The following is a 26,063-nucleotide window of genomic DNA, read 5'->3' on the forward strand; positions in this document are numbered from 1 at the left end:
ACATGCTCCATGGGCTGGTGAGAACAGGGAATGCCATTTCCAGGGCAAGGGGGAATCTAAATACCTTTGCACTGGCACTTCTTTGAAGAGCAAAGAACTCTAAAAAATGCCCAGTCCCTTTCATGCCACAAACACTGCAGCACTTTCCTCTCTTATAGATTAAGGCACAAGCTCTCAAAAATATTTGCTCAAGGAGGGTCCCGTGCCAGGTATGACACAGGACTGAGCTGTGCAGCAAAGATCCTCTGTAGTACCACACATTTGGGCATCTCTGCAGATCACATACTGAGATGTGCAGAATCCAAGGGGTTCATGGACTCTGCAGGAATCTCTGGTTAAAGACAGCAGAGAGAAGCATGGCTCCTCTGGGGTTAAGGTCTCACTCACACCCATCTCCAATAAGCACATCTGGTTCTGAGAGGACACAGCTGGTGAGAACCCCACACCTGACAGACCTGTGTTCAAATTCCTCAGGCAGTCAGTCCTTCCTGTCACCCTACCTGGCATCTGATGACAATGTCAGCTCTCTGTCACCCCATGTTATGTTGATAACACACATTTGAATTTCAGAGGTGTTTGGACATGGTGGTAATGGACTCCTAATCTCTAATGGTACAACTGTGAGTACTACAGAGATAAGGACCCTGCAGTGGCAGCCACATTCCTCCTCACATTTCTGACTTATTTCCACAACTCTCTGCAGGACACCTGGTTTGCAGAGGGGATCAATTACTTGCCCAAGTCCATGTGCTCAGGCCAATGCTTGCTCTAAGGGGTGTTCAGTCACCTCACCGACAAGATTGATTGGATTTAAATCCAAGTGTTTGCTCTGATTCCTCTGGGCCATCAGGGGTCAAATCTGACATCCTCTCTTATTGAGTTTGAGTCATTCTAGTGCCGACATTCTGGAGGTGCTTGGGGAATTCCAGGTTGTGACCTGCAATTTGGCTGCTCATTCCCAGGGTCTGCTATCAGCAGACAAAGCTGCCACATCCCAGGGGAAGGCTGATTCCTGCAGCTCTAAAGAACCTCTTAAGCCTTTGTTCAATCACCTCATTTTGCTACTTGTTCCTCTCTCAATTTCTTTTTTTTCTGGGGGGGGGGGGGGGGGGGGAAGCGCGGGGGGGAGGTGGGAGAAAGCAAATGCAAGGCAATTCTGTCTGTACCTGGATTTCCAAAATTTGCTGGATCTGTTCAAAATTCATTACTGCACCAGTTGTTGCAGTCAGCAGTTGCATTATGGAATGGGACAAAAATTGACTTTCACACTGATCCCTCTGAGGGCATCTGTTGCCTCTCTAGAGCAGATCCTGAACTCCACGTTCTTGCAGAACAATGCACACATTGTCTATTCCTTTCCTTTACTTTCCAAAAAATAGCAAATCATAGGAAGTGCTGGACAAACTGCTTTAACTTCACTAGGTCACTTAGGAAACTCCCTTTTCCAATTGTATTTTCCCCCTCTCAATCAAGCCTTCCCTGAACCCAGAATGTTCCTCACTTGTTTCCTTGTGGATCAAAGTTACTAAACAGCTTTTGAGAAAACTCCTACTGCTTCTCATCACTGAGAGTGACTCATTCCCACCCTTCCAACTGCTAATTTTTGTCATTTATTCCATTTACACAAAACATGTCACCCTGACTAAAAATCCAAATTAGTCTAAAAACCTGGAGAAACACAACTTTGTAGCAGGGCATAGAAAGGAGATCTTAGGATTCTGTTCTAGACTCTATTTTTGTTTCTCTGCTGCTCCAATCCCATGCCCAGCTGCACTGCCCTTTTATTTATTTAACTTTTAAAAGGGAACAATTATGCCATGCAGGCAACTAACAAGTGCTGCTAAGTGCTATTTTTCTTTGCATTAGGCTGTGCTCTGAAGAACAGCCTGAGAAGATGGTGGTGAAACAGGACTTGCTGGGCTCCACACACTCCATCTCAGTTACCCATTTATCTCATCTTGCATGAAGAAGCCAGAAAGATGACAGATATGTGACCTCACTTGTGCTGAGCAGTTGCAGCAATACTTTACTGAAGCTTAGAATAAATTATCTAGAAAAACCAATCAATAAATCCATAAAATGTCTTCCGTCTACTGAGCCAAAGGACGTTATTTTGATAAAGAGAATTTTTAAGTGAACAAAGTCTATTTATAATATCAGATGATGCTGTTCATTTGTACTCATCCCCTCCCTCCTTCCAATACACCATTTCAGGCACAGCACTCCAACTGCAACCCAAGAAGATGCAGACTAAGTGCTGACAGGCCACAGAACTCACCTCTGGACCAGAGGCAGCGGGAGGAAATTGAGGGTAGATGTCATATCCAGCCCACAGTCCAGCATGATGGTGGTGGATTTGAACTTGAGCACGTTGCATGGCAAGGTTGGATGTCCTGACAGGCAGTACTGGAAGAAGAATGAGGAGGAGTTACTCAGGATCTTTCAGAACATGACCCTTCCCTGTGTGCTGGGCACTGGTGAATCCTGTGTCCAGCTCTGGGCTCCTCACTGTAAGGACACTGAGGGGCTGGAGCATGTCCAGGGCAGGGAACAGAGCTGGAGAAGGGGCTGGGACACCAGGAGAGGCTGAGGGAGCTGGGAAGGGGCTCAGCCTGGAGAAAAGGAGCCTCAGGGGCACCTTGTGGCTCTGCACAACTCCCTGACAGGAGGGGACAGCCAGGGGGGTTGGGCTCTGCTCCAGGGAACAGGGACAGGAGGAAAGGGAACAGCCTCAGGCTGGGCCAGGGCAGGTTCAGGTTGGACACCAGGAGGAATTTCTTCATGGAAAGAGTGGTCAGGCATTGGAAGGGCTGCCCAGGGAGGTTTGGAGTTCCCATCCCTGGAGGTGTCCAAGGAATGTCTGGATGTGGCACTCAGTGACAAGGTGGGGTCAGCCACAGGTTGGACTCGACCGTGGAAGTCTTTTCCAACCTCAGTGATTCTGTGAAGGGAGTTCACAACCTGCCTTTCCCCCCCTTTTTTAAAAACAGTCCCTTACACACCAAAATAAAACATGATTTCCCATTAATCCATGTCCCACAGCTGTGTGTGTTTATTGAGATTTCCCTGTGTCAGGGTATTAAGGGGCAGATTTTTTTCAGTTTTTCTGATCCCAAGGGTTGAGTGGATGGCAAAGCTCTTCTTTCTGATTTAAGATACATGCAGAATCTCTTTTTTTCTTGTAATCACCTATTTCCCCCAAACCCAGGAAATTAACTTCTTCCAAACTCAGCCCTCCTGGCAAAACTTGGCAAGAAAATGTGAAAATGACTCGAGGTGGACAGTGAGGCAGAGAAGCCCTGCAGGAACACAAGTTTTTATTTTGCTAAGAAACTTGCCCCTACAACCCCTGCACAGGTGCAGCAGCTCTGGGGCAAGTCCTCACCTGCTTTTTGTCTTACTAAACACAAACAGGAAGCAGGAGGGACTGGGCAGCCCCACCTGAATGGGAAGGTTTGTGTATCCAAATCCCAAAGGCTCTGCAAGCTTAATGAGCCGGTGAGCAGGTGATGTAGGGGGCACTTGAGCATCATTGAGATGCAGCCACCTCGTGTCTGGAGTGACAAACGTTTAACGAGGCACAGCAGCTTTGAGGGAGAACAGAACAGAAAGGTCGGCTTTAAAATATGGGATTAGAGACAAAAATCTGCTCCCAGGAGGGATTTTGTATCTCCAGTCTCCCAAGTCTGGGCATCTGGTGGTCAAACTGGAGCTTGGAAATTCAAGTTTTTGTCAATGAAGATGAAAAATACCACTTGTCTGGCCGTGCACTGCACTAAAAACAGACTCAGTCTTTATCCCTTAAGCTCGTTTCTATACATCCCTCCACCAAGTGGAAAAAAAGGAAATTATTAATTTCATTTTCTACCTCTGTTCACAATAATGTTAACACAGGACTGCAACTGTCTGGATTAACAGCCCTCAAGGAGTCTGTTTACATACATTCCTCAAAAACCTGCTTTAAACTATATTTAAATAGTAAAACCGACTAAGCCCCAAATATTAAATTTAAAATATCACAGAGAGTTTTGTTTTAAATTCACAAAGCCTTAATTATTAAGGAGTTACATCACATTTTGCTTTTTTTTTTAGTAAAGTTTAAAAAAATATGTAAAGCCAAGCTGGTGAAGGAGTGAGGAATGCACTTGGTTTATTCACAAATGTAACACACTTATGTGAAATTAAGTTCTCACCAGACCAGAACTTTGACAAATGAAGCTATAAATTGAAGTAAATAGAAAGAAATGAAGGGAAAAATAAATTCTATTTTTGTAGCTTTTAAACTATTGGCAATTAAAAAAGGCAATGAAATATCACCACTTTTATCAGCAAAACATTTTCTTGCTTTTTTTATAATCATGAGTAGTATCACAACCCTGACATCTATAAGCTAACTGGAAAATCTTCCTTTTTTTCCTTCTTTAAAAGCAGCTAAAATCATCTCTCTGTTGCTGTCACACTGTGGTAAATGGATTCCTGGGAGTCAATGGATTCTTTCTACCAGATTCAAACAAAGTGACAGAAGAAAAAAAAAAAAAAAAAGGCAATTCATATTTTCTATACAGCTGTTTGCACAGGTGACATTGCTGGTCCTGCACCTCTGTAAGAATTTCAGATTAAGAATCCAGGAATGGGAGTGTTTGCACTATGTGCATCTATCCACATTATAAATGTGATCATTTCCACACAGTTTATATTTGTTACTGTTTAAAACAGATCCAGAGCTTTCAGTCGTGTCATTTCAGACTGGACTAAAATACAAATTTCTTATTCCAAGATTTGCATGCTTCCAGCTTTATTCCCTTATGGCTGGTGCAGCCAATACACAAAGGTTGTGTCACCTCTTAACTCCAAAATTCATGTAAAAAAATGAATCTGTGAAAACATACAACAGGATAAATATGCCTAGCCCAGCTCACAGCTTTCCTGGCTGTGACAGAGAGAGATGGTGGCCCAAACTTGCAGCTCCAAAACATTCAGAGTTGTGCAGGTTAAAGGCAATTCAATGAAGAACTGAATTCCAATTCACTTGGAATTCCAAGTGGAGCCAACGAATCCTACAGTGCATTCCTCCAGTATTAGTATCACATGCCAGCTTAAAATCTGAGGGGAAATGAGCACTGAGATCGCCTGAGTCAAAGCACATTTGAGTTTGTGGAGTCTGAAATTTTCATTGGATTCTGAATCAGGCCTGGAGTCAGAATCCCAGAATGGTTTGGGTTGGGAGGGACCTTAAAGCTCATCTTGTCCCAACCCTTCTGCCATGGACAGGGAGCATTCCACTGGTCCCTGATCTCTACCCTGTTCTTCCAAATTCAACCCAAATCTATGAGAAGAGAGGATGAAAAGCACCTGACTCCTCTCTTCACAATTCCAAATTCAGATACATCTCTAGAAAAACATAAGGTAAAGAATCTCATTTTATAATTCTCAGTACCTGAATTTTAAAGCAGGCCTAAAAATGCTCCAGTACAGACTCCAGAGAGTTTGTATTTCCCCTCCCCACCCCTTCCCTCTCTCTGTCCCTATGCAAGACTCTAAATATTAAAAGAGCTTTGCATTTCCACTGGGGTCTTTATTTAAAGATTTCCCAGTTTGCTTTTCCCCACTGAATTCTATCAGCCTCTACACACCCAGAAGTGCTTGACTTTGCAGTGTTTGTCCCACTGGTAATATTCATCCCTGCACAGATCCTTATCATACAGGTAAGATTAAGCAGGATCAAGCTCCTTGATCACCTGCCTCTGGAATTAACTCTACACACTTCCATGAAGAGTGGTTAAAACAGCCCAGAATCCACATTTACTTCTATGAAGCTTTGTTATAACACACTCTTCAGACAATCTTAAATTGAATAATGGTGTCACTTCAGATTAAATAAATCACATATTGTGCTCAGGTGTGTTGAAAACTGCTGGGGTTTTCACCTCCAGACTGAGAACTGCAGCATATTACATGAAACTGAAATTCTTCCTGGAAAACAAAGCAGTGCCTGAATCCAAGGTCTCTAGGAAAGTTAAACACTTCAAGAGAGGAGACCAATATCATGGGTCATGTACTTTCTGACAGAAGGCTGCAACATCAGAACCAAAGTGCCTGTCAGAATCAAGGTGCACCCTTGGCAAAGCTGTTCCAGGCTGATTTGTTTTATTAGCATCTCCCTGTATTATCACACTGCGGATGGAAAACGCCTGTAGCACAAAGCACGGGGATTTATTCACGTTCCTAGCAGAGTCCAGCAGAAGCCACACGTGCAGGAGCAAAGCTCCACGCCAGACTCATGTTTAAGGCTAGGAAGGCTGAGAAACATCTTCTTCTACAGAATCCTGCTAAGATTTGATCCCATCCAACACCTCAAACCCGGGCAATGCCCCCTCCCCTTACTCTCCTCACTCAGGGCCGACCCCCCCTTCCCCCACACCTCAGGGCCGACCCCCGCCCCTCCCTCAGCCCTTCCCCGCCCCAGTATCACCCCCTTTTCCCTCAGTCCACCCCCAAAACTCCCTCAGGATCACCTCCTCCCATGCTCCCTCAGGCCCCCCTCCAGCGCCTCAGTTTCCCCTCACGCCCGGCGAGGGTGAGACTGCGCAGCCCGGAGGCGATCCTGGGAGCCCCCCCATCACCGGGGGAAGGTCGGGCTCCCTCCCCGCCCTCATGGCCCCCACCCCGAGCACTCACCAGCTTCATCGCGTCCCCCGGTTCTATTTACCGGGACAATCCTACCCCCCTTCCTGCCCGCCCCGCCGAGGCCCGGGGCATCATGGGCGTTGTAGTCCCGCCTCACCTCCGCCCTAGATGACGTCATGGCCGCCCCAGGCATGCCGGGAGTTGTAGTCCGCCCCGAGCTCAGTCCCGGCGCCCCATTGGCACGCCGCGCACCCACAGCATGCTGGGAGTTGTAGTCCCGGAGCCGCGGGTCTCCCCGTCACCCTGGGGAGGGGGAACTACAAGTCCCAGGGTCTCACAGCTGCAGCAGGTGGGGGCTCGGATGTTGATATCAACATGGCGCTTGTCAGACAGACAAAGACAGTCGGGCTGGTGTGATTGAGCCAAAAAAAAAAAAAAAAAAAAACAACCAGAAAAAAAAAGAGGGAGCGGGCAAGGAGGAGGGAGCGGCAGGAGGAGCGCCGGGCGGGGAGGGGGCTGTGTCCTCGGGGGGCGTGGGGGGGCTGAGGGATTTCCTCCCCCCTATTGTTCTCGTCCCTCCGCGCCCCCCATTAATCCCCCCTCAATCTGGGGCGGGAGCGGGCGGGGGGACCACCCCCAGTCCAGCCAGTCCATGGTGAGGCGGAGGCGCCGGCAGCACCCAGAGGTGAGTGTCGAGGGGGGATACGGGAGGGGGAGCGGCGGTGGCGAGGGGAGGGGGCGGGCGGGTGGGTGGGCTGGAGGGAGGGAGGGAGGGCGGCGGGAAGGGGTCCCCCCTCCGCCGGCACCGCCGGGAGTCGCGCCGAGCCGGAGAGCGGGATGTGCGTGAGGGGGGCGGCCGGGGGCGGGCAGGGCTGGGCAGGGGCAGCCCCTCAGCACGGGCGGCAGAGTTGGAGCTTCGGCTTTGGGGGGCTCCGCTGGTGCCCCTGGATCGGAGGAGGAGGAGGAAGGGCAGGGCACCTTTGGGGTTCGCCGTTCCTGCCATTTGTATATTTATTCTGGTTCCTCCCATCTGCCGGGTGTGGGGCACGGAGTGGCGGCCGCCGAGCCCCCCTCAGCCTTGGGTGGGTGCTGCGCTTTGGGGGTGTTCGCGGGTTGTTGTCCGCGGAGTTTTGGGGTGGGCTGCTGGCCCGGGGACCCCCGGGGAAGGAGGGAGGCTCGGACCTGCGGGGATGGAGCCGGGCACGGAGGCTCCTTCTCGGCAGCTTTGGGCCGGTGGAGGTTCGGGGAACGCGGCTCAGGGGTGCCCCAAACCCCGCCGCCCCCCAGGGCTGTGAGACCTCTGAAGCTCCCGGAGCTTCGGAAGGGTTTCGGGGAGAGCAAAAGGCGTGAAAGCAGAAGGTGTCTGTTTGCTGGAGAGTTTAACACGGAACGGGTGGGGGAGGAGGAGGACCCGGAGGGAAGTCATTCCCAAAATGTGCGAGGAGAGCTTGGGTGGGGTGTCAGCCGCTTGTTTGTGTTGTACTTGTTGGGAAGAGGTGGGGTACGGGGGTTCAGGGGGGTAAATGCTGCTGTGTCCGTGCCCGGGATGGTTTTGGGTCAGAGCGGTTTGACCGCAGGAGGGGTCGGGGGAAGCGGCCGGGATTCTGCTGGAGTGTTTGCCTCAGCTTCGGGGTTAAAACAAAACAAGAGCGAGTGGATTTAGGTGCAGAATACACACCCGAGCCAGACCCCGCCGAGTTCTTCGACCTCAGTTTTGTCTGATGGGTTCTTACCTTTTTTTTTTTTTTTTTTTTCCTACTTGGTGGAGTGTCTCTTGGTATGTTTGCAGAGCACTTCTTCGGAAGCATTTTGTTCTTTGCGATAGGTCTGGAAAAGCCTTGGTTGGACGTGCTGTTTTTTTCCCCAGTTCTTTCGTGTTAGGGACACAAAAAAAAAAAAAAAAAAAGCTCTTTTGGGGGGTGGGGAAGGAAGAAGGAAGAGGAAATGAAGGTTTAAGCATGTTTGTGGAGTCGGGTCTGTCTCAATTTGTTCAAGTAACACTGGGAGTGTGATTCGGTGGCTTTTAAGTCCAAAACGTTTATGAACAAAAAAACTGGGGAGATTTAAACTTTGTAGGGAGGAAAGCGTTAAAGTGATACGGGCACGCGGATCTGGGAGACGCTACCTACCTCCCCCTGCTTCAGACTAGTGGGGATGGAGGGAAGAAAAAAAGAAAACACTGGAGAAAAATACCCCTGCGATTTGCACGAATGATGCCATGTAAAATACCGGAGCGAGGAATTGTGCTCTGCAGACGGTCTGTGGGCTGGCCAAAGCCTGAAGTGGCTGCTCGGGTCCCGTGATGTGACTCGCTCATTTCTGCAGGGCTCATCAGGTACAGGCTCTGCTTCCTTCCTGGGATGGTGCAGCTGGCATTTGATTTCCTCCGTGCATGGGAGAGGAGGAGTCCTGTGCAGTTTTTTTCCCCGAGATGATTGCATTTTCTTTGGCCTTGCTGTACCCTGCCTCATTAGTAGGAACTGCATCTATACTTATTTACCATTATACCGTGTCCCTTGGGAAGCAGGGTGTAGTTTGGAGTAGGTATATATGGATTTATCACTCCTAACATTTTTTTTCCTCCCGTCATGCTAAGACCAAATCTGTCAACAGCAGAAAGCAAACTTAATTTATTTCTGTGTTTTGCATCTCCCTTTTTTACCATTTCTCTTCCAAATTGCTAAGGAAACATCTCTGAGATGGAGAGAGGGGAGAAGGAAGAAGAGGATGGAGAATGTTGTCTGTGCAGGGATGCATTTGTTATCTGCATGTCCGGGGAGCACTGGGCTGGGGAAGGGCAGGGTTTGTTTCTGCATGTGAAAACTGGGATTCGGGAATGATATTTTCCCCTTATGTGAAGATTATTCTTTAGCCTTGTGGGGGCCACAACTTTTTCTGTCTGCTTGACAGAATTACCCGACGAGCCTGGGCAGGAGGTTGGGAACAAGGAACTTGTGTTTCACTCCGTGCTGCCTGTTCTTCCTCCCCTCGTTCCCTTAGCACCAGTGCAAGCCCCAGAACAGGCATCAGCATTTTTACTCCTGTGTCATCCCACTGTTCTGAGCAGGTCTAGACGACATTGTGGTATGCAGGCTGCCAGCTGGGTTACAGGAATGCTACCCTAGGTGAAACGGCAGGATTTTTAAGGAGGGGTAAGGAAATCTGGGAGAAAATGCTGTGTGAATGAGGCCTGGTTATCTCTAGAACTGTTTCACTGAGCAGTGTCAAGCAACTCCCTGGGTTTATTGACCTTTCTGGACAACGTGCTTCTCTCTGGCATTGTGATTCTGATAATTCCATGGAATCAGTAGCTGGTGTCAGCTGCAGGAGGCTTATTTTTAAGGCAGTTTCTGTGTGGGTCTTACTGGTCTCTTACAAAAAAGATATTAGAAGTTGACAGCTGTGCAGTGTTTTGAAAACTAAATTATTATGGAGTGTTTATAGTGATAATCCGTAGGTTCATGGGAATGTTTGGTATGTTTTTTCATTGCTGTCTGGATTTGGGAAAAGAGTGGGGCTCTGACATTCATTTTTATACTAATTTACTTTTTAACAAAATGCATTTTTAGTAAGAGTGACTGTCGGGAATTGTTCTGTCATTAACTTTTGGGACTGCTCTTTTTGTGTTGTGTGTCAGTGGGGCAGGGGTGAAATTTGGGTCTTTGGGTGGAGAATTGGGAGAATTAATGAAACTGAACCATGAGGAAGCTGTACTGTTCCTTATACCAAGGGATCTGGGAAGGTGTCTGGTTGTTCATGTTAGAAAACAAATGAATTTTCAGGAAAAAAACACCACATTTTGATCTAAAGAAAGCAGCTTGTGCTTCACAGTGATTTCTGTGCAGAGCTTTTAAGGACATTACAGAATGACAGGCTACAGTATTGGCATCTGTAACAAATCTTTTTCATCTGCAAAGTTCTAGAATTTGAAATCAAAATACTGTCAGCTTAAGAATCTTACTGCAAAAAACAGATGCTTTTGTTCTCCTGTCGATAACTTCATGCAGCTTTTATTCTAAAGTCCCTGAAGTTGATTTCATGTTATGCTGATTTTAACAGAGCAGGGATTGGATTCTCCATACATGTCCTCGTGGGATTGGGCTTTAATTATACCTATGCTGATAATATGATCTTGTGGGTTATCAATGCAGTGAGACCAATACTGTGAATACAGCAGGATTTTTAGGACATAATGAGAATTTTATTTTTTTTGAGGGGGGGTTCGGTCTAACTTTTAACCCTCAAGCTGGTTTTATTTGTAAGATTAGTAAAAAACTATATTTTAGCATTCTCACATTCCTGTATTGACTAAACCTCCCTTCTGACTTGTATTAAATTGCACTTTGCTACCCAGCCATCCTACTAAGAGTTTGTATTTTGAGCACTCACTCATGCAAAGGGGTTGTGTGGTAGCTGTGAATGCTATTCCCAGGGTTAATGCTAAAGATAAGTATTTTGACAAATGCTTTTAATTTGGGGAACAATACAAGCCAGAATGACAGGATATGAAAAGAAAATGCTATTTTTTGTCTCGCAGGTGGCAAACAAAGGTGTAGAGGGATCAACTTGCCCAGGTTCCTACAGGGAGTCTGCAGCAGAGCTCGCAATCAGTCTGTGATCTCAAGGGTTTGTCAGGGCTTTAATCAGTTTTTCTTCCTCCCCTCGTTAATTGGCTAACTTTGACATTTTGAAAATAACATCTAGAGATTATTTCTCTTTTCTCCAGTTTCAAACTTTATCGCCTGAAGTTTTTTTTAGTTTTTGTTTTTTTATTTTTTTTCATTTTCAGTCAAGCCTTGAAAACACAAGGTTGGAAAACTTGATCTGAGCAGCACCTCCCTGACATATGATACTATCTCCAAACAGCCCCTGACAAGTGAACCCTCTCATTGAAATCATGTGAGGAATTTTATTACTCAATTCTGAAGATCTTCTGGGGGAAAGGAGGTTGCAAACTATTAACTATGTGGTCTTCATTGCAAGCTGGCAGATAAAATGCTCTTACGTATTTGAGGCTGTCATGTGGTCCACAGTCAGAAGTGGAGAATCAGCTTTGTAGTCACTGACCGCCCGAAAATTTCATCTTGTCACTGTGAGAAACACATTTATTTTTGTGTTGTGCCTGCAGATTTCAAGTGAATGTATCTCTTTCTTTAAAGAGGCTCTTGGGTGTATCCTTCCCCTCTCAGCTGGGTGCTTACACAGCTTTAGGCTGTGGTCACAGGAGCACGTGGAGAAGCTTTTATCCTTTGGGTTTGGGCAGCTCCTGTTCTTTGCTGTTGCAGTCGGGTTTAGCAGAGGCTCGGTGGTGGTGCAGGCTCCCTGTGTGACTCTGCAGGGCTCGTGTCACAGTCCTGGAGCAGCTGCTGTGACAGTTACAGCCTTGTAAAGCCCAGCCTAATCAGGGCTGATGGATTTATGGCTGCAGCTCCTGTGGGGGCCGGAGCAGCGTGCCTCCAGTGGCTCCCACTCGATTGTTCTGGCTGAACCCCTGCCCTCCTTTGCTGTTCCATGTCAAAACAATACTTTCTACCTCTGTTTGTCAATCTCTAGAAGTGCTTGACAGAGGTGTTGGTGTTTTACAGATGGAGAAACTGAGGCACAAGGGCTCAGTGACTCATGTAGGCAGCAGGACTTCAACACAGGTGTTTCCTCCCATCTGTTGCACTTTCCATCTGTGATATATTGATATTCATTAATCCTATAAGGAATTTATTTGCTGGTCACCTGATATGGTCATTAACAATATCTAAGTCCAGAGATTATTTTTTATGGTGATGGGAGGATTTCCCACTGACTTCTGTTGCTCAGCATTTCTCATCCTTACTTAATCAGTTATTTTTCTTGCTTTTGAATCCATTATATTCCACCTCCCATCAGGTCAAAAGCAAACTTTTTCCCAAGACTGTGAGGGAGTCCTTTCTTGTACTGCTTTTCTTCTGCTTCATTCAATAGGATATTTTTGTTGGACTTCTGCTCTATGTCAGGAATGCACAGGTGTGTTTGTCACTTGTTTTTCCTCAGTCCCATGTTAATGCAGACACCAGCAGGTTGAACAGTTGCTGTTTTCATGTGCTTTATGAAGAATTAAATAATCTATAACTGGTTATTCTCCTTGTCTATGTGGAGGTTTCCCTTTCCCAGTTCTGAATCAAAGCTGAAGGCAGAGTCTGAAGTTGAAGTCTGCTCTTAAAACAGGGAACTGCTGTAGTGCTCCTGACAGAGTGAGCTCTGCTTCATCTTCCTGTGCAGCCAACCAGGAGCTGTGGAAGGTCAGTTCACTTTTTCCTGCAGAATTCCACCCTGAACATTCACTTCATCATCTCATCTTGGTTTCAGTGCCATTACCAGCCTAAAACTCATTATCAAGCAGAGCCCTTCCAGCAGGTTGTAGATGAATACACCTAAATCCCTTCTGTAATAGGGCTTGACAAAGATCCCACTTCATGTGTGGTGCTTCCAGTGTCCATTTGCCCAATGGGTGGAGTTTTGCTTCCAGGGAAGAGTTTCTTCCAGCCTGAGGAAACAAATTTTGATACCTGCCTCAAGCACTGAGGTGGCATTTTTTTTGTTATCCATATGTACAAGTTAAATTTTTAAGCTTTATTAAATTTACATGAATCCCAGTCACTGCTGTGGTGGTAGATGAGATTTTAATGTTGGGTTAAGGAAGGAGTTTACAAGCCAGGCATAAAAATTCTATTAATTATGTTTGGCTCTGCCCCCAGTTGAATCTTGCTTGTCCTGAGTTCCTCATATTGGTCTTCTCCCCACTTCTGAACTTAATATTTAAGAAGCCTTTTTTTCTTTTCACTTCTTTAGAATTGTTTAGTTCAGCAGCAGGATAACTACCACTGAAACAATAGTGTAGGCTACTCTTTCAGTGGCCTTGTGAACAGCCAGTTTTGTTCTTCTGATAAGCCCTTGCCCTATCAATTGGGAAGTGCAGCATATAGTCATTTCCTGCATTTTGAGCTGCCTGTTCCTTCTGAGCTCTGAGGCAAGCCCTGAATCTGCTTTTTGTTCTTGCTGTGGCACTGTAATACTGATGGCAGCAGAAAGCAGTTAGTTAGTTCATCAAATCCAAGCACTCTTCCTGCTTGGTTATTTATTCTGACCTTTACTTTGGACAGTTTCTCTGCCATGATCAGATTCTCTGATTACAATGTCAACTTTCACCAGAAATCTCTTTGTGATTGACCTGGCAGCGTTTGGGGCTTTGAGCAACTGGGTGTGCAGCAGCTCTGACATGGAAGTGGTGCTTGAGTGTTGGAAAGTTCTTCCTGGCAATGAAATTTCCTTTCTAGGCTCTGCCACAGGTTTTATTTTATGACCCAGGGCAAACTTTTTGACTTGCCCATGTTCCAGTGTGGAATATGAGAATAATCCTTTCAGGGCTGTTGAGATGCTTTTATGTTTAATAAGTATTTGGAGATTCTTGGCTGAGTGTTAGTGGGTGCTGCTGCTCTTGGGGAATATACTGGGTATCAGAGGTGTAGTTACCTAGAATGAGAACTGGTTATTTAAGCTAATACTGATTTTTCATGGCCCTGGTGGGAGGGATAAGTAGCTGATCAGAGTTTGCCCAAGTAAATTGCATTACATGTGGTTTCCAGACATCATAGCTGGTCATTCCCTGTTTGTATTTCATGGGAGTTCCATCTGTTTGGTGGAATGGTGCTGTTTAGTGATAAGTCTGCAAAAGGAGGAACTTGCTGAACTTGAAACTTATTCCTCCCCCTTTAATTTCCTGGTCCACAGAAGTTGAGTGATGTTAACATATTGAAGATTCATAAAATTTAAGGCGAGAACAGATAATTAAATTGCCTTCCCTGATATGTTTTATATGCTTTGTATCACAGGCCTTTAAATTTTAATCATTTACTCTGAAACTGAGACCAGTAAATGATGTTTGGCTAAAAACAATTTGAAAGCTTTCCAGCCCTGAGTGTCCATCACTGGTAATTTCAGGCTCATCACTTCTCTTGGTAGTTATAAGTGGCTGATTTCTAATTTGAATTAGTCTGTTGTGCCGCTGGTTCTTGTTAGGTTTTCCTGACAAGATTAGAGCCCTTTAGTATCCAGGACTTTCCTTGCCATGAAGGTACTTACACTATGTAATCAAGTTACTTGATAGATAAGGAAACAGAGTTGAGCTTTTAAGTTTCACTCTGAGGCATTTTCTCCAGCACTCAGATCATCCGGTGATTCTTCATGGTCTCTGTTTATTTTTAACATTGTGGAGACCAGAAAAAGTGCCTGTTCCAGCCTGTGCTTGATCCATACCAAATTCCAAGGTGCCTTTAGCCCTTTTTGCTGCACAGCCATTGAAAAGGTTCCCAGGAGCCCTTTTGCACAGGGAAATCCTGTTCATGAGCCTCGCTGCCCCAGCACTGACATTCTTTACTCAAGTAAAGTCTGCCATTTAGTAGTTACAGTCTGCATTTTTTAGATTATAAATTAGCCTTTGTATTCTGATGGGTTTGGCTTTCCTGAGCTAACTTAAGGCAGGTTTTCAGCTTCTTTTCCTCCTAATAAAGTCCTGTTGTGCTACAGGCCTGGTGTCGCTCACAGATTTTTATCTGCAGTGATAAAAATGTTGAACTGCATCAGACCTTAAATTTAGTGACAAAAAAAAAAAATAAATTAGCATGATGCAATCCCAGGAAGTAGATGAAGAGCTGGCTGACTGACAGCTCTCAGATCCGGAGCAGCCAGTGTGGGTTTCCACCAGAACCTGAGTACACTCTGTGTACTTCACTCTGCTCAACTGCATTTGTAATCTCAAAAGAACAAAGTTAGTCCTTTTTCAAGACTTCTAAACGTGCTGACTGGCACTACTGGTGTCCTTGTTCTCCTAATTCTTTACTGGGAAAACAAAGATTTTTCTTTTCCTCTTATTTGCCTGGATGGATACCCAGCTTACAGCTTTGCAGGTTCTCTCCATCTCCTCTCTGAGCATTGGTGGATTGGGAACATCCACCTGGCCTGGGGTGAAAGGCATCTTTGGTGCATGGCTTTTAGGCTGATTTAAATGTTTTCCTGCTAATGGATTTGCTGGGAATCATCTTTTATTGCTGGTGAGTTAGAAGGTGCTTCATGTGACAAAGGCATATTGCCCCAGTCTACAGAAAACTGTTCCTAGTACTCTGGAACTGGAAAACCTACTGGGGTTTAAATTTTATTACTGGTAGTGTCTTTTTTTTTTTAAGATAGCTTGAGTCTTGCACTTTGGTTGTTAAGAGAAACATCCCAAGGCCTTTTGTTTCTGGATGTCCTCAAGTGTGAAATGGCAGCATTTTTGGGGTGGTTGTGGTGCATCTGCTGCCAGATCCTGTGGCATTGTGGAAATGGTGAACTTCCCACCTTTTCAAGCAGCTCCTTCTGAAGACACTCGTGAATTACCCTTCAGTTCATGGCCATTATTCTCATAAATACTGGTGTCACTCCTCTGTCACACTCAAGGAAATTCTGATTTATTCATAGCACTGTGCCTTCTTGCTTTTTGTTAAAAATGCAGCTGCCTTAGCTTGCTGGCTGTTCCCTTGAATTTCCCTTTTCCTGTCCCAAACTGCTTTTTACTCCCTCGGTGTTGCATCTGTAATCAGCAGTGCCCAGGAATGTTGTCTTCTGCAGGAGAGGCAGTATTTTTACCATTGGTTTTTAGGATCCTGGATAATATGGAATCTTGAAACCAAACCTCATTTAAATACCACTAAGAGGAAGAAGTAAAATGTGTGGTGTTTTAGATTTTGTTTGGTTGTTTTTTTTTTTACAAGTTGGGTGTTTTTAAGTATTTGCTCCCTGAGAAAATCACTATTTTGTAACCTGCAAATTCCAGGCAGATAAATTGCAGGGAGGTCGGGTGAGTATCTAAACTTTGGGATGTCTGCTTCCCTTCTGGCTGTCGGGTGGGAAGCTGGCCACAGTGATAGGCTGTGAGGAAAGATTGGGAAGGGAGAAGAAGGGGGAGAGCTGTGGGGCACAGGATCTTGGAGGCTGGGAAGGAACTGTGGAGGTGGAAGGGAAGCAAGCAAGGGGACTCAAAGCTGTGGTTATTTCATGTCATGGCAGCCTCTGAGCTGAGCCAGGTTAAATCAGGATTTCATTTTCCTGTTCCTCTGCTGTCTTCTTGCAGGAGTTGTTTATTGACTGAAATTGTTTCCATATGGCTGCAATGTAGAGCTTGATTACATTAAACCTGGTGCTTTCCTGTGGCATTGCAGTGCTATGGAAGGATCATCCCTCCCTCTCTCCCCTTCCTCCATAAAACTTTGGGCTTGGAACATGGAACTTGTTCAGGTATTATCTTCTTTCCCCTCTGAGGCTTGTAAAACCAGAAAACTGGGATTCAGATCTTTTTTGGGTCGTTGTATTTGATTGCTTAGGTGGGTTACCTTGGCGTGTAAATGACTCATAAAATAGTTAAAATGAAGATTAAAGTGGCAGCAGTGCTGGAGCTGAGCCTCCAGGGTGTTAAACACTGAACAAGCAGAAAAGAGTCTCTGCTTCCAGAGAGGTTTGGGACGGTCCATTTGGGTTGTATTTGTTGACACTAATGATCCATTTAAATGCTGCTCCAGGAAGGTGTTAAAATTCCTGTGCTCTGGATGCTGGAAGGCATCCTGCTTATCTGGAGCCTGGAGGCTGTGTCCAGTTTGTGGGAAACAGATCTGTTTAATGGCAAATGGATGCATCTGTATCTTTGATAGGAATAAAAGCTGATTGTTGGCTAAGTTGGCTGATAAAACTAGCAATGAACCATCTCCACCTTCTCTTTGTAATTACACCTAAACTTGAGTTTACAACCTGAATTCAAAACCAGGTTTTTTGTTAAAAAATATTTTCTATTATGAGTAGGTTAAAATATAAAAATGCCTTTTTCTAAAGCTTAAGCCTTTTGCTGTAATATCTCTGTTTCTTGTAATGGACTCCACCAGAGCCTTGGCATTGTATTTCCACTGCCAATATCTCAAATCAAGTCAAACCAGGGGAGTGGTGGCTGTCACTCTTGGCTGAGCACATGGAACCAGAGTGATGAAACAGTAAACCTGGTTTTTGACAGAAGTAGCCTCTTCTGCATGTGCATAGAGAATATTTCCTTTATTTCTGTGTATTCAGATAGTTCATATCACAGCCTATTTAATTCAAAACTGAGAAACCATTTGGGAGCTGTAAATGCTGAAATACTTGTTTTCCTCCCCTAACATAAGGTGGAAAAAAGAACAATGAGGGAGGAGATTCACAAATACTGAAATCTTTCCGTGGAGGACACAGCAAGGTTCAATTCTTTTAATAAAGAGAATTCATTTGTTTTCACTAAAGCATTTTAAAATGCAAACCATGTTTCTGTAACCCTTTTATGCATCCTGCACCTATGATGTATCATTCAAGATTAATAAAACTGTAATACATAAAAGCTGGCATTTTAAAATTGTTTTATAAACAGTCTGGCTAATAACCCAGGGTGGAAACTGGAATGCAGATATGGTGCTGTTCAGGCCCGTTCCTGGCTAGAAGATGAAGCTCCAGGTTTGTGTTTTTTAAATTTAGTGGAAAATGAAAGCTCTAAGGGAAGATTTAAGCACGGGTTACCCAGTGATGTTCAGGGTGGTGTTGGTCACTCTGAGGTGTCTGTGGCTCAGAGAAAGGCTCAGTGAGTGTCCCTCCTAATTTAGAGGTATCTGACTCATGAGCTGGCAGGTAAAAGGGACACAGTGACCATGGAGTTGTCATGGCCATCTCCTCTGCTTGTCCTCAAAGGAATTGCTGTCCAGTGCTTGGAGCAAAGGATGTGGGTACCTTCTCCAAATTGGGATATTGCAAATCTTAAAATTATGGGAGCTGCCTCCCTTTAGCCCACACTGAGACACAACACTCAGGGAGGGTGGGATTAAACCCTTCCATTCTGCTTTGTGTTTCAACACTGCTACTTGGCCAGCATTTCCAGTATCAGGAGGAATTTCCTCATGGAAAGGGTGGTCAGACATTGGCAGGGGCTGCCCAGGGAGGTCTGGAGTCCCCATCCCTGAAGGTGTCCCAGGAATGCCTGGATGTGGCACTCAGAGCTCTGGGCTGGTGACAAGATGGGAATTGGTCACAGGCTGGACTCTGATCTCAGAGGTCTTTTCTAACCCAAATGATTCTGGGATTTTTGTTTTTTATTTTTGTTTTTATTTTTGTGGATCCTTGGATGGATGGCTTGTAGACATTGTGAGGAGAGAACTTCTCTCAGAAGGCTGGGGATCCTGCAGCTGGATGCCTGCAGATCCTGATTTATCTGGAAAATGTCTCTACTCCCTCCCTGTTTTTAAAAACACTGTGGGAAAGGTAGGCTGGAGAAACCTTAGTTTTCTTCTGTCCCTCACACAACCCACTGGCTACGTGGGAGCAGAAATTAAGACAAGGACATTTAATTTAAAGTGTTGTCATCTTCACAGAAAGTCACAATTTATCTTTCCTTTTCCCTGTCACAGAGCTTGTCTGTTCTTCTCACACATCAGAGCTGCTTTCTGCTTCTTACCCACTGCATCACCAGCTAAAACAAAAATAAAAACAAATAAAACTTGACTGCTTTGAGCCCCCCCAGAGCTGCCTTCAAGGAGCAGCTTTACACTAATGAACTTTAGTTGGTTTGCCAGTTACTTTTGAGTGATTTCAGAACTGCTGAAACACAATGAGTTGGTGAAGACTCTCTTGTGTATTTTGTGTGAGTTCAGATATTTGAATATGGAGTAGATGAGTACTAAATATCTGCAATTTCCATTAAATATCTATATCTTTAAGAGATAAGTCCTTAAAACAAGCTTTTACTGACGTTGGAGGCAGTGGGATTGCTCTCTGTTGGCTCTCACAAGAACTGAACTGGAACTATTCTGTGGATATTTTGTTTTTAATTAGCAGATCACTGAGTTCTAGGTCCTTTCATACTTAAGAATAATTAATTCTCCATTGTTTTTTGCTTCTGACAGACTTACTGTCAGCCTTCCAGAGGAGACATTGGTCCTCCCTCCAGTTATTTGACAAAACAATTTACTGTGAGCAGCTTTCCCCCCACCCTCATGGCAGAAATTTGCCTCTTTGCTTTCCAGCTCTTCCAGATAAAACCTGCACAGGGATGGGATTGAAACACTTAAACTCCCCTTGCCCACTCCTGAAAAATTCCACAGCTCTGGCTTTTCTGTGAGCTGTGTGTGTTAAATATCCTGCAAATCAGTGGATGAAGAGGATGCTCCTTCAGTTTTCTCCTAATGAGGATGACTTCTGAGAAGGCTGCAGGCTCAGGGCCATGCTGCCATTGCAGTATTATCAGTACATTTTGGCTGCAAATGTGATTTCTTATTCCTTTCGTATTAAAGGGAGGGGTTATGACTTCTGAGCTATAATTGTGTGGAGACATTATTTGGGCAGACCTCCTAAACTCTCCTGCATTAATTTGGATGTGCTGGATACAGGCTCTGCTCTTAGAGCTGCTGAGGGGAGTCTTGGTCTGTGACTGGTGTTTGCAGAAAGCAGAGAAATTGCAAATTATGTGTTTTGATGCTGCACCTTGAATTTCTCTTGCCTGTTCTCCCTCCTGCTGGTGATGGTCTTTCTTTTATATCCATTCCTGTACCATTTGCACAGTTCCCAGTTCTAAACTTAACTTAAACCCAGTTTTGACTTAACTTTTTGGTTTTGGCCTTAGTCAGCCACCAAGCAAAAGTGATTTAGCAACATTCCCTCAGGTTTCAGAAGCCACCCTGCTGGGCCATGCCTACCCCAGGGCTCTGAGGCTGCTGGGCTTTGTAGGAAGATGTATTTTTGTAGTCCAGTCATCACCCCAGCACCAGCCTAAATCCAGGTGGATCATCATGTTCCTGCACAGTTATTTTTGGAGCAGATTGCACTGGAAAATTGCACTTAAGGCAGGGGTTACACTGGACAAGCTCAAGAGGTGCTGTCCAACCTCTGCAGTTCTGTGATCTGTGCAAAGGGGGAAATCAAACTGATCATTTTCATGGAGCTGCATACCTGTGCTTTTCATCCTATCCCCTGTTCTCTCTCTCACCTTATTTTTGAAAAGGGAAGCTTTTAAAGTGTTTTTCTCTTGTTGTTAAAGACATGCAACTCTTACTGGATTGAGCACTGTGGCTGGCACAGGGGAGACTTAGAATGCAGGTGTTTAATTGGTGTTTTACATGGTAGACTTTGAAACTGGGGACTGAGTGAGGCTCCTGCTTTGCTGCTCTTTCTCTGCAGGGCAGCAGTGGTACAGAAATAAAGGACTGTGTCCTAAGAGTGTTTCCTGGAGCTGGTTCTGAGCTACACCACCACACAGATATGCAGGTTTGTAACTTTATTTGGGCATCTATAAAATAATGTTTATGCAAGAAGTGTAAAACTCAGCATAGGAGCTGAGTTCAGTTAAAATCAGTGTAAGGAATGTGCTGTTGGGGTCAGATCAGAAGTTTATCCAGCCTTATCTTGCTGCATAATGCAGTGGTGGATGCTGAGGAGAGCCTGGAAGAACAAGGCAAACATTAATCCTTGCACAGCACATCCTTGCAGCCTTCCTCACTGTGCTGCAGGTGTGCTGGATATCCTGTGTTCCCCCTTTTCCACCCAAAGGGAGCTCCAGATGTGCTTGGTCCTGAGCCATGTCCATTGCAGTGTTTTCATCTGTGCCATACCTGGAGGCCAGGTAACCCTTGTGAAGGGAGGTGTTAGTTCAGTTCCTAGTGAGCAAGTGTCCTTAATTTCTAATTTAAATCACCTTTTTTTTTTTTTTTTTTTCAGTTTGGTTTGTTTCATTGTGTTTGTTGTCCTTTATTTCAATCCCTGTTCAGTCGTGTGCCACTTTAAGCATGAACAAATACATTTATTAATTTAAACTCTATGAGCTGAATAGTGAGTCCTTCCCATTCCCATCTCACCAAAGTGTTCACAGGGCTGTTTAATAACTCTTGCACTTGGTTCATGTGGAATCACTTGGGAGAACATGGACATCTGTGTAACTTCATGGTCTGACTGGAATAGGGAGTAGTTTTGCTGGAAGTGATTTGGGGAGTGTTCAAAGTCCTGAGCCAGCAAGACCCTGCAGGTGCTCAGCCCTGGCAGGGAGGGAGGGCAGGACACAGTTTGGGTTTCTGGTGGCTGCATCCAGAAAAACACACCTGGCTGTGTCCAGAGTGGCACAAACCCTGTGGAGTGAGGGCAGGGAATGGCTTCTCTCCATTTTGGGCACTCTCCAAACATCTCTTGGACTCTCAGTTACTGTTTAACTCCAGCTCTGTGTACTCTTCATACACAGGGACTAAGTCTGCTGTCATTTGGAAAATGAAGGTTTTTTCTTACCTGTCAGTGCCTTTTTGGTGTGGTGTGATTGCTATTTGCCTGTCATTTCTCTAACTTGTAAAGCTGTCTCCAGTGTATGCAGTTTTATATCCCATTAGCTCACTCTTTCTCATCTTATCACCCAGCACTGTAATCATCTGTCCTCTTTCTACCCCCAAATACTGGCTTTAAATACTGTTCTCTAAAAACCTTCCTCCTAAAAACTGCCTCTGTGTGACACTTTCCTTGCCTACACTGACACATGTAAGACTTGTACAAGGAATTTCATATTTTTTATTTATTTTTTTCTAGATAATGTATTTGATAGTTGTGGTTTTTGGAGCTCTTAATTTACCTAAAAGGTTATTTTTATAGGGAGTGTGTTAACACACTGTTTCAAGTGCTGTACAACAGTGGTGATTCTTTAGCAGGGAAGGAGCTGAAAGAAAGGAAGTTCTGTGAGTTGCATCACTGAAAGCACAAGGGTTAATTTTTTTTTGCAGTTGTTAAGTCTGTTGCCTGCTTTTACTTTAATGTCTGCATATAAAAAGATTTTGGTTTCTTTGTCCCTTTGCACTTGAACTAGAAACTGTAATCTATTTGTGGTGCATCATAGAGAAGTTATTTTTTTAGTACTTTTGGTTTAACAGTTTCTCTGTAGAGAAAAAAAAAAAACAGATTGAAGCATCTTTCCAGTGAAATATAAAATGAGAGGACTGTGATATCTGAATTTAGCAATGCCTCTGCTAATAGGACCAAAGATGACAAACCAGATTGAATAGTCCCTTATCCCTCTGTTTTGGAGAGAACCAGGCTGAAGAGAATAATCTACAAATAAATGGCTGGGGATGACATTTGCATTTCTCCTTGTAAGAAGTTGGTAACAGTTCTACAAGGAATGGATTGGAAATGAGTTTTCTTAACCTGTAATGAGTAGGGAGCTTAAATTTCATTGCTGCTGAGGATTTCTAGCCAAAGATTTCTGTTTTACAGCTGTTATTAAAAATTTATGGGGCAGCTCGAGATCAAAGCAAATATATTTTTTCTTTATTCTGTAAACTTGGTTTTGTGCAACATATGCATTGCATCTCTATAGTTTAGGCAGGATTTTTTGTTCTAGCAAAGGCAGAAAGCCTTTCCATGGTGCAGTTATATCCCAGTGACTAAAGGTGGTCTCATTCTCTCTCTTCATTCCTTATTTCCCAAGTAACTCAGGAAAAGTGAGGTGCTGCTCTTGCACTGTTTCCTGGTTGAAATCTTCTGTACTGTGCTTCATACTGGGGTTTTGTTACAGCCTGTTTTTTGGTGTTCCACATAAGCCAGGTTTCCCACTGGTGCTGAAGGACTTCCTTGGACTACCTTTCACTTCTAAAAGCCCAGACCTGGAAATATTTATAGAGATATTTAACCTTATGGGGTGGATCACCTCACAGCCAGGGCTTGAGGCTACAGGAGGTTTTCAGGAAGGGGGTGCCCTGACTTTTGTGCCACATTCCAGGTACCAGGTTCCTATAAATGCCTTCTGTTATTCATATTTCCTCTCTGAGTATCTTCTTCTTGCCCTTCATTCCCACCTTGCTACATATGAAAGCAAGCTGTCATTATTAGCATCTTTTATCAAATTTTTAGAGTGAGATTTTTCTATATTTTAGCTCTGAGGATATATTAGTTGTCAATCTCTCATTTTACCAGGACCTGTGATCTCATTTTCAAAGTGAAAGCTTGGACATGAACCCTGATGGTTCCACTTGGAGAAGACAATTGGAAAACATAAAAACACAGGATCATTAAGGCTGGAAAAGACCTAAGAGATCAAGTCCAAGCTGTGACTGATCCTCACTCTGTCACCCAGCCCAGAGCACTGAGTGCCACGTCCAGGCCTTGCTTGGACACCTCCAAACCTCCCTGGTACCCCCTTCTAATGCCTGGCCACCTTTCCATGAGGAAATTCCTCCTGGTGTCCAACCTGAGCCTCCCCTGGCACAGCTTGAGGCTCTGTTCTGTTGCCATGTCATGTTTTCTGGAGGGCTCTTGTTGCCGTACTCAAGCATCTTGTAGAGATTCACACATTCCAGTTCCTTTTTTTTTTTTTGGTTCATGTTCCTTGTATCCCACTTCTGTCCCATGCTTTTGCACTTGCTGGGGTTTATGTGCACAGCACTGGGTGTAGCTGAGCCCTTGGTGTGCTGTTACTTTAAAGCACTGATAAAAAGGCTGTAGAATAAGGGAAGGAAGGCAAAAATCTGAAAAGCTGCTGGATCTTAAAGATTAATCAGCCTGGTTTAAATAGCAAGCAAAGCTACAAACAGCCTTTTCTACCCAGCGTGCTTTCTTCCATTGCTTTTGCAAAGTTGTTTCTCCAGGGGAAGATTTCAAGCTCCATAAGGCTTGTGTTCTTATATTAGTGTCAGGACAAGGGCTAAGATTATTTGTGTGAATATGTACAAACAATTCAATTACCTGGGGTTCCTTTCACACATTCTCCCTGGTGGAATTATGGCCTCATAGTGCATGATGGTGTATCTATTCCTGTTTGTACAGATCTGCTTTTACAAACTCAGGCCAGGGAGCTCCTGTGCATGAGCTGAGAGAAAGAGAAATCAGTGTGAATGACAGCCTGTGACACAAACCCAGCCATGTTTATGAGTATGATGAAGGATATACAGCAGTGCTCTCACAGGAGGGGTAAAGGCAGACCTAGGGTTGCTTTAACGTGGGTGCTCTGTGGGGTTTTTGTCTTTTTTTCCTTTGAAGAACAAGTACCCCCACGTCTGTGAACAGCTTCCTGTGCCCTTTTAACTCACAAAGATTGATTCAGTTCTGCTGCAGGGAAGGAAGTGATATGAGCACCTGGAAGGTGGGAGCAGTTCCTAGAGCCCATCATCCTCCAGCACTGCATTGGCAGGGCTGGCAGCCACTTCTCCCTTTGCTGGGGCTTTTCAGCTCCTCTCCCTCCTGGCTTGTCTGCTTCCCTAAGCAGCTCAAAGAAGGGCTGGGGGCAGGGGGAGCAAGGGAAGCAGGTAGAAATGATAATTTATTCCTTTACATTTTCTCCTCTTCTCCAAATTGATTACCAGTTGTGCTTACAAAGCACCATTTACAGCAGAAATCAAACCCGAGGAGGTCTCGTTCAGATCTGGATCAAACAGCAACTTCCCATATTGGTGGTACTGACTTGCTGTCTTTTGGTGGACTGTGAGGCATTAGAAAAAGGTTCCTGAAATAATTGCAGCAAATGTGAATGTTCTGTCTCCTGGGCACGTTCTCCAGCACTGTTAGTGTTGCTGGGATTGTCTGAGAAGCAGAAGCGATGCAGTTTTTATCAATATTTGTAATTAAGAAAAATGTTCTGGCGAAAATGGTGAGTGGTTTTATGAATCTGTTGTGTCTTGTAGGATTAGTGGGATACTACATGGCTCATGGAGCTGTTTGCAAAAAGTTAGACTTTTTTTAAGGTTAAGAAATGTGATCCTGGCCCAAGGCACAGGGAACAAGTGTTGTACACTGCAGCCAAGGTGGACAGGACATCTGAGGTTGTTGTGCCTGTAAAGTTGATGTGTTTTACCACCATCAGAGGTTGAGATGAGAATTAATAGTTTCCAGTGTGCTCTGGTGATGGAAATATGTATATATATGACTTACAGCTGGAAGTGTGCATTCATTTATTGACCAGCATTTGATTGGAGTTCATGTTTTGAGAGACATAAACCAGCTTTTTTTATCCTCAGCCATGAAAAGCAGAGAAGGGCAAGAGGGGAGGTGTGGGACACAGGGAGCAGGTGGAAGCTAAACTGGGAGGACTGGTTGTGGTCCTTTGTGGGACAGTGGGGCCTAGGAAAGTGATGCTCCAGCATCCTGCCACTGTAGCAAAGTGAAATGTCAGCGGTGGTAAGTGATGGAGGGAGAGATTTCGTGGTGGTTGGACATTTATTAGGAAGGATTTTTGCCTCAGAGAGACTTAAATCATGATATCCATCAAAGAGTGGTTATTAGATCACCTGGCAAGCAAGAGAAAATAAGGAAAAACAAGAAATTGTGTTTTCTAGCACTCAATGTCCTGTTGCTTCCCTAGCCACGATTTTTTGGGGAAATTGTTTTTGCTGAATAGTGGATTCTCAGAC

The 26,063-nt window shown here is 44.7% G+C and overlaps 2 protein-coding genes across 18 annotated transcripts in view; one reads left to right on the forward strand and one right to left on the reverse strand.

The window, feature by feature from the left end:
• INTS9 (integrator complex subunit 9) overlaps nucleotides 1-6,803 on the reverse strand; it is a 60,269-nt gene extending 53,466 nt beyond the window's left edge. Inside the window, exons 1-2 of one of the 2 annotated variants that reach the window (XM_056486420.1) lie at nucleotides 6,679-6,803; nucleotides 2,279-2,406 (exon numbers count right to left, since the gene is read on the reverse strand). In XM_056486420.1, the coding sequence (XP_056342395.1) occupies nucleotides 2,279-2,406; nucleotides 6,679-6,687 (137 nt within the window). In that variant the 5' untranslated portion in view covers nucleotides 6,688-6,803. Of the gene's footprint in view, nucleotides 1-2,278; nucleotides 2,407-6,550; nucleotides 6,648-6,678 lie in introns of those variants that run through there. The other variant, XM_056486421.1, reaches the window with a different exon arrangement.
• A 167-nt stretch (nucleotides 6,804-6,970) lies between these two features.
• HMBOX1 (homeobox containing 1) overlaps nucleotides 6,971-26,063 on the forward strand; it is a 115,851-nt gene continuing 96,758 nt past the window's right edge. For 4 of the 16 annotated variants that reach the window (XM_056486722.1, XM_056486711.1, XM_056486713.1 and 1 more), the window contains exons 1-2: nucleotides 6,975-7,312; nucleotides 20,869-20,955. The gene's annotated coding sequence lies outside the window, so the exon portion shown is untranslated. Of the gene's footprint in view, nucleotides 7,313-7,451; nucleotides 7,710-20,868; nucleotides 20,956-26,063 lie in introns of those variants that run through there. The other 12 variants (XM_056486718.1, XM_056486712.1, XM_056486719.1 and 9 more) reach the window with 8 other exon arrangements.

The sequence above is a fragment of the Oenanthe melanoleuca genome, chromosome 3 (assembly GCF_029582105.1).
Source record: "Oenanthe melanoleuca isolate GR-GAL-2019-014 chromosome 3, OMel1.0, whole genome shotgun sequence".
NCBI classification, from domain to species: Eukaryota; Metazoa; Chordata; class Aves; order Passeriformes; family Muscicapidae; genus Oenanthe; species Oenanthe melanoleuca.